A 7,965-nucleotide genomic window follows, 5' to 3' on the forward strand; every position below is an offset into this window, starting at 1 on the left:
CATCCTGCATTGTTTTGAATAGAAATAAGCCAGCTATATGTTCATCACTAAGTTTTGAGGGTTAAATGTTCTTCGTAGCAATCACACATCCTTTAAAGTATTCATTACTGACTAGCTGCTTACCATATGGAAAATAGTTTCTTTGATTCAGACATGTAAACTGTCATATGTGATATGGGGCTCCATATCCAAAACTCTACAATATGCTAAGGGCAATCTTTAGGTGGAAATAACACAAAATAGAATGAATAAATGATTAATATTGAATAATTGGTAAGAATTACTGATGTTTGCCACTCTTCATTTCCTTTTCATGATTTCCTATTTTACTATTTTCCTCTAAACTAATAAAAATGTAAACAATGATATTTAAAAACGTTGAGTTCTTACGATGTGCTGCTGTGTTTATCCTTTTTAATACATTATCTCCTGTCTATTACCTGTTAACATCTCCACTGCAAGCAGTGACATAACTTGTTTTTCCCTCATCACGTGAGTGCCTTTCTGTGAATCCTAGAACCTTGGAGCATACAGAAAGAGTAAGATCTTTTGTCAGCTATATATTATCCCCAAAGATGGGACTTTCCAACTCTTCCCTTAATTTTAAAAAAAATTTTTTTTAATGATGGAATCTTGCTCTGTTGCCCAGGCTGGAGTGCAGTGGCACAATTTAGGCTCACTGCAACCTCTGCCTCCCAGGTTCAAGGGATTCTCCTGCCTCAGCCTCCTGAGTAGCTGGATTTACAGGTGTATGCCACCACGTATGGCTAACTTTTGTGTTTTTAGTAGAGACAGGGTTTCTCCATTTTGGCCAGGCTGCTCTGAAATTTCTGACCTCAAGTGATCCACCTGCCTTTGCCTCCCAGAGTGTTGTGATTACAGGCATGAGCCACTGAGCCTGGCTCTTCCCTTGACTTTTAATCTCTCTTCTCTAAAACTTCTTTATAGTCTGCATTTAGATTTCCATATTGCAAAAAACATCAAAGCCAAGAGTTCTAACGCCCACTAAGGGCAAACTTTCTGGAGGCAAAATGCAGTGTTTGGGTCATGAGCAAAGGTCTAAAGAGAAGGAAGAAAGAAATTTGAAATGGGTAAAGATACTGAATTGGCAAGATCTAGTGAGCAATTCCACATGGAAGAGATGAATTTCTGGCATGGATACCAATGTTGTTGGAAATGTTTATCTGATAAGGAACTGAGCAGATTTGGAAGAAAAAGCTGTAATACGGATTTGGAAAAACATGTAATCAAGCCACGTGGGCAATATCCAATTTGTCCACTAGGCCATAGCAGAAATGCCAGGCCAACATGAAAGGTGCAGATTCAGCAATAATATTGGCTGCTCTGGAAATTTTCAGGGAGTCAGGAGAGCAGAGGCACAGGTTGACCCATGCTGACCCTAGGCCCGCTCACCCTGTCAGAGAACAGAGCTCTGGAGTGAATCCAGAAGGAGAGTTCCAGAGTTCCTGTCTCACCTCTGACTCACATTGGCTCTGTCTCCCTGGTATTGAGGTCACTTTTAACACCCATCTGACATTCCTCCTCTAAAAATAAACTTGGCAACCCATTTTCCAAAGTTACTTACAAATCCATGACAACATATCGAAAATTTCTATTTAGGCCATCTAGAACTTTCATATCCTCTGAAGTCAACTGGAATTCAAAAACCTATCAAAGAAGTAGAAAATTTTTATTGGTAGATTGCATAATTGTCAACTTGGAATAGCCAAGTTTATCAGAGCAGGGTGTAGAGGCAATATGTAAAATATTTGATAAGTTTCCAAAAGTTATGAAAGATCATCTCTAAACTCTCAAGTGATTAAAGAATATCAGGTAAAATATAAATCCATTCCTAGATATTATATATTGAAGCTGCACAAAACTGCAGACAAAGAAGATCTCAACAGAAACTGGAGATGGAATGAAGTTGACCTGGTGTGCACATGATTGGTTCATGTACTTAGAAGATTTAGAAGAATCTAGAGGGAAAATTTTGAAACTTTTTAAGAAGTTTTAGACAGTTTGATGGTGATACAATTTGGATATTTGTCCCCTCCTAATCTCATGTTAAAAACGTGATTCAGCAATGATGGAAGTGGGTCCTGGTGGGAGGTGTTTGTGCCATGGGGGCATCCTTCATGAATGGCTGGGTGCCCTCCCCATGGTAATGAGTGTTCACTGCATGAGGTCACATGAAATCTGGTTTAAAAAGGAGCCTGACATTTTCTTTATTTCCTCTTCATCTCTTGCTATTTGATATGCTTCCTCCTCTGTCACCTTCTACCATGAGTAAATGCTTCCTGAGGCCTCACCAAAACCAAAATGGTGCCATGATTTTTGTACACTCTGCAAAATGGTAAGCCAAATAAACCACCTTCTGGCATATTTTATCTGGCCTCAGGTATTTCTTTATAGCAGTGCACAATGGACTAATATGGAAAATTGTTACCAGGAGTGGGACATTGCTAAAAATGTCTGAAAATGTGGTAGTGCCTTTAGAACTGGGTAATTAGCACAGTTTGGAAGTGTTGGGAGGGTTCAGAAGAAAATGGGAAGATAAGGGATAGTTTGGACTTGTTAGGCATTGGTTAAATGGTTCTGACCAAAATGCTGATAAAAATATGGGCAATGAAGTCGAGGCTAATGAGGTCTAAGACCAAAATCAGAAACTTATTAAAAACTGGAACAAAGATCACCCTTGTTATACCTTAGGAAAGAACTTGGCTGCATTGTGTCCATTCCAGGACTTTGTGGAAGTCTGAACTTAGTGATGATTTAAGGGTATCTGGTGGAAGAAATCTCTAAGCAGGAAGACATTCAAGAGATAGTGTGACTGCTTCTAACAGCCTATGATCAGGTATGGGAGCTAAAGGAATGACCTAATGTTGGAATTTAAAGCTTCCTGAAGCCTCTCCAGAATGAGATGCTGGTGCTATGCTTTTTGTACAGCCTGTAAATTGTGAGCCAAATATAGCTCTTTTCTGTATAAATTGCCCAGCATCAAGTATTTTTATTTATAGCAGCACAAAACGGACTAATACAGATGGATATTGTTGGATTTCTATATTTCTGTATTTGTCTCCATGTCAAAAACACCTCCCACCAGACCCCACTTCCATCACTGGGGATAACTTTTTTTTTTTTTTTTTAAGTTCTTGGGTACATGTGCACAACATGCAGTTTTGTTACATATGTATACATGTGCCATGTTGGTGTGCTGTACCCATTAACTCGTCATTTACATTAGGTATATCTCCTAATGCTATCCCTCACCCCTGTCCCCTTCCCACAATAGGCCCCGGTGTGTGATATTCCCCTTCCTGTGTCCAAGTGATCTCATTGTTCAATTCACGCCTATGAGTGAGAACATGTGGTGTTTGGTTTTCTGTTCTTGTGATAGTTTGCTGAGAATGATGGTTTCCAGCTGCATTCATGTCCCTACAAAGGACATGAACTAACGTTTTTTGCATTTTAAAATGAGATTAGAAGGAGACAAATATCCAAACTGTATCATCATCAAACTATCTAAATCATAAGTTTCAAAGTTGTTCTCTAGATTCTTATAAGTACATGAACGAGTCATGTACACACAAGGTTAACTTGATTTCATCTCTAGTATCTGTTGAGATCCTCTTTGTAGAGTTGTACAGTTTCACATCAGATATAGAAATACTGAAATCCAAATATATTCATCTGATTTCCATCTTCAATGAACAGGTATAATGTGAAAATTGTTTTCAACAAGATTCAAGACAGTAATTGTCCAAATCCTAACAACATCATGCTCAAAGAAAACAAAGTAGTTGCTTGAAGAGGATCTCAGGATTCAAATTGGAAAGAATTTAAATATCAAAAGATGTCACTAATTGCTAGCATAATACTAAATTACTAAATTTTATTGGAATACTCGAATACAGAGAATAAGAGGAAAAGAGAATAAAAGTCATCAATTTAGCAATTGCTGAATCTAGGTAAGAAGCATTCACTGTATTCTTAGAATATTTGCATAGATTAGAAAATTCTCAAGTTATCCAAAGACTATTAAAATTATAAGTTTTCTATGAATAAATCTAGGAAAACATACACAAATGCCTTAAGAATGCTATGTGACATAATTTAGACAGTACAGGAAAGTTAACTCTGAAAGAAGGGAAATGTCAGAAGTACTTCTGGACACTTGATGACAGGATGAAAAATCAAGATGGGTGAGCAAATATGGACTTTTCAATAATTCTCAGTGGGACATTTTAGTATAAAGTGAAAATTATATGTACATTTGCACCCTGATTTCACATATTAAAAATCAAATGATCCCAATTTATAAAAGTACATTAATACTTGTATAGGATATTAATAGAATATAGTATATTACTCTGTATTACTATATAATATTTTACTACATAATATAGTAACATTTTGTCATGTTTCCAATATAGGAAAAGTCACGATATTAGCAACTACAAGACAATGTCATTAAAGAATTTGACTACATTAAGAGTAGAAACTTTTGGCCGGGCGCGGAGGCTCAAGCCTGTAATCCCAGCACTTTGGGAGGCCGAGACGGGCGGATCACGAGGTCAGGAGATCGAGACCATCCTGGCTAACACAGTGAAACCCCGTCTCTACTAAAAATACAAAAAGAAAAACTAGCCAGGCGAGGTGGCAGGCGCCTGTAGTCCCAGCTACTCCAGAGGCTGAGGCAGGAGAATGGCGTAAACTCGGGAGGTGGAGCTTGCAGTGAGCTGAGATCTGGCCACTGCACTCCAGCCCGGTCGACAAAGCAAGACTCCATCGCAAAAAAAAAAAAAAAAGTAGAAACTTTTGTTAAAACTACCATAAAGAGAATCAAAACACGGGTACATTTTGGGAGAGGCTATTTCAACAATACATCTGAAGCTCTAAAGAATATCCAGAACACGAATTCTGGATTAATTCTGCAGAGCTGCCTCATTGCCCTACACACACGTGAGACAGCCCAGCCAGGAACAGAAGGACTAGACTGAGTTCAGGTGGAGCTCAGGCTAAATTACAAACCATGAAATTGTCAGTTAAATAAATGGTTTTGAATTAAACCTCTATGTTTGAGAGGTTTTCTTTTTTTATAATTTTACTTAGTATGTTTTTCTACACATAGAAAAAGACATGCAACCTAAGAAAAATACCCAAAGACTTCAACAGGCACTCAAAAAATAATTCTAAGAGAATAAATACATGAAATTTATACAGAATAAACAAGGACATGAAGAAAAAATCTGCAATGATTTGAAGACTAGAGAAGACCTAACCCAACTCATTTCAGAAAATGAAGAAAAGGTGATGGCCCTAGCAGAGGGATACAGAGTAAGTTGCCAACTTTATGCCAAAATTTCTGGTTTTGGTCTCATCCTGACTCTCTCCACCCATGCTGCCCCTCCTATAGTAGAATAGAAAACCCTTATGATGCACACAGAGCATTTGTGCATAGGAAATGCCCAGGAGATGGACTTAGTCCAAGGGCATCCTGAGAAGCTTACAAGAAGCACACATGTGAAGGACACCATGCAGGAGCCCTGACGCCCACTCAACTCCTCACCTGGACATTTTCTCTGATCCGCTGCTCATTGTAGCTCTTGGCCAGGACCACAACCCCACGCTGCAGCTGGTAGCGCAGGGCAATCAGGGCTGGGGATCGTTTGTGTTTCTTTGCTAAGGCGCAAAGAACTGGGTCCTCCAAAAGAACTGGGGAGTTCTGGTCCACCCTGGAAGGAAAGCCAGAAATGCTGAAGTCTTGAGGCTGGATTCAGTTTGGTAGGAGGCTCCCTAAACAGACTAAGGTGTTCACTCTGTACCAGAGCCTCTCAAGCGAGTCCCCTGAACAATAGCATCACCTGGGATCTCATCAGAAATGCAAATTCTCCCCATACCCTGATTCACTGAGAGTGAACTCCAGGAGACTGAGTAGGCTATAATTAAAATTTTTCATCAAAATGGCATTTTAGGTAAACTTCCTGTTGCTTTTATTACCATAGTTTATGTCGTTGGGTTCCCAGAGCACTATGGGCAACCAGGACAATGTCTTTGGACTTGCAGAAATCCAGCAGTTTGCTCTGGTTGAGGTAAGGATGATATTCCACCTGTAGATGATCAAGATAGAAAAGCATCAGATAATTCAAAACATGTGTTAATATAAAGATCAAAATAAGCTGAACAAAGTATAACATTACATTTGGACTGAGACTGTCAAGTAATGATCTTTTTAATAAAAATACATTTTATATTGCTGTCCTAAAAGTGTACATAGAAATGTGATTTCTGAGCATAAGCAACTCTATGAACCAGAGTCAGTTTCTAACAACCTTTGACCACTAGATTTGCACATGGCCAATTCCAGACTTGGGATAGGTTAAGATTCTGACCTTTGAACATCAAATGGTGCCAGAATGTAAGAATTTCTTTAAAGACTTATGAGGTCAGGTTTAAAAGAAAAAGGTAGTTTTATAGGAATCTCAGTAATATTTGTGTAGATTTGAGCATCAAAAACCAATAATGAATAAAATGAATCACAAATTACAGGAAAACAATCCATGTCTTCATAGTGTTGAGTGGTTAAAAGAGTGATCAAAAGTATTTGCCTTCACCAATGGTGATTGATATGTCTTGGCTCTGTCCCCACCCAAATCTCATTTTGTAGCTCTCATAATTCCCACATGTTGTGGAAGGGCCCCGGGGGTGATAACTGAATCATGGGAGTGGGTCTTTCCTGTGGTGTTCATGATAGTGAATGTCTCTCAAGATCTGATAATTTTAAAAATGGATTTCCCTGCACAAGCTCTCTTTGCCTGCTACCATCCATGTAAGATATGACTTGCTCCTCTTTGCATTCTGCCATGATTGTGAGGCGTCCCCAGCCATCTGAAGCTGTAAGTCCATTAAACCCCCTTTTCTCCCCACTCTTGAGTATGTCTTTATCAGCAGCATGCAAATGGACCAATATGGTAACTTCGTACCAGTAGAGTGGGGCGTTGCTGAAAGATACCTGAAAATGTGGAAGTGACTTTGGAACTGGGCAACATGCAGAGGCTGTAACAGTTTGGAGTGCTCAGGAGAAGACAGCAAAATGTAAGAAGATTTGGAACTTTCTAGAGACTTGTTGAATATCTTTGACAAAAATGCTGATAGTAATATGAACAATAAGGTCCAGGCTGAGGTGGTCTCAGATGGAGATGAGGAACTTATTGGGAACTGGAGCAAAGGTGACTCTTGTCACCTTTGCTCCAGTTAAAACCTCTTTTTCTTCTCAGTCTTGGATGTGTCTTTATCAGTAGCATAAAAGGGGTAGCAGAGAGTGGTGGCATTTTGTCCCTGCCCTAGAGACTTGTGGAACTTTGGATTTGAGAGAGATGATATAGAGTATCTGGTCAAAGAAATTTCTAAGCAAAGCATTCAAGAAATGACTTGGGTGCTGTTAAAAGCATCCAGTTTTAAAAGGGAAACAACATAAAAGTTCAGAAAATTTGCAGTCTGGTGATGTAGTAAAAATTAAAAACCCATTTTCTGAGAAGAAATTCCAGCCAGCTGCAGAAATTTGCATAAGTAACAAGGCGCCAAATGTGAATCACCAAGACAATAGGGAAAATGTCTCCAAGGCATGTGAGACACCTTTGTGGCAGCCCATCTCATCGCAGGCCCAGAGGTGGAGGCCTAGGAGGAAAAAATGGGTTCATGGGCTGGGCCTAGGGTCTCCATTCTGTATGCAGTCTAGGGACTTGGTGCCCTGCATCCCAGTCACTCCTGCTGTGACTAAAAGGGGCCAATGGTACAGCTCAGGCTGTGGCTGCACAGGGTGCAAGTCCCAAGCCTTTGGCAGCTTCTATGTGGTTGAGCCTATGGGTGCGCAGTAGTTAAGAATTGAGGCATGGGGCCAGGTGTGGTGGCTCACGCCTTTAATCCCAGCACTCTGGGAGGCTGAGGCAGGCAGATCACAAG

General features: G+C 39.7%; 1 protein-coding gene across 1 annotated transcript; it reads right to left on the reverse strand.

The window, feature by feature from the left end:
• Nucleotides 1–981: 981 nt before the first annotated feature.
• On the reverse strand, nucleotides 982–6,140 carry LOC113224735 (aldo-keto reductase family 1 member C4-like). The gene is made up of 3 exons (XM_026453858.2): nucleotides 6,004–6,140; nucleotides 5,573–5,738; nucleotides 982–1,668 (listed from the first exon to the last, which is right to left on the reverse strand). The coding sequence occupies exons 1-3, from the start codon at nucleotides 6,138–6,140 to the stop codon at nucleotides 1,582–1,584; spliced, it is 390 nt and encodes a 129-aa protein (XP_026309643.2). The 3' UTR covers nucleotides 982–1,581.
• Between the last annotated feature and the right edge of the window lie 1,825 nt (nucleotides 6,141–7,965).

The sequence above is a fragment of the Piliocolobus tephrosceles genome, unplaced genomic scaffold, assembly GCF_002776525.5.
Source record: "Piliocolobus tephrosceles isolate RC106 unplaced genomic scaffold, ASM277652v3 unscaffolded_46091, whole genome shotgun sequence".
NCBI lineage: Eukaryota > Metazoa > Chordata > Mammalia > Primates > Cercopithecidae > Piliocolobus > Piliocolobus tephrosceles.

Excerpts from the sequence above, each read along its gene's own strand:
- LOC113224735 (XM_026453858.2), bottom strand. The coding sequence starts at position 6,140 with ATGCTTTTCTATCTTGATCATCTACAGGTGGAATATCATCCTTACCTC. Across the intron at positions 5,739-6,003 it reads ACCCAACGACATAAACTATG|GGTGGACCAGAACTCCCCAG; the intron begins GTAATAAAAGCA and ends CTTTCCTTCCAG. Across the intron at positions 1,669-5,572 it reads GGATCAGAGAAAATGTCCAG|GTTTTTGAATTCCAGTTGAC; the intron begins GTGAGGAGTTGA and ends CTTCTTTGATAG.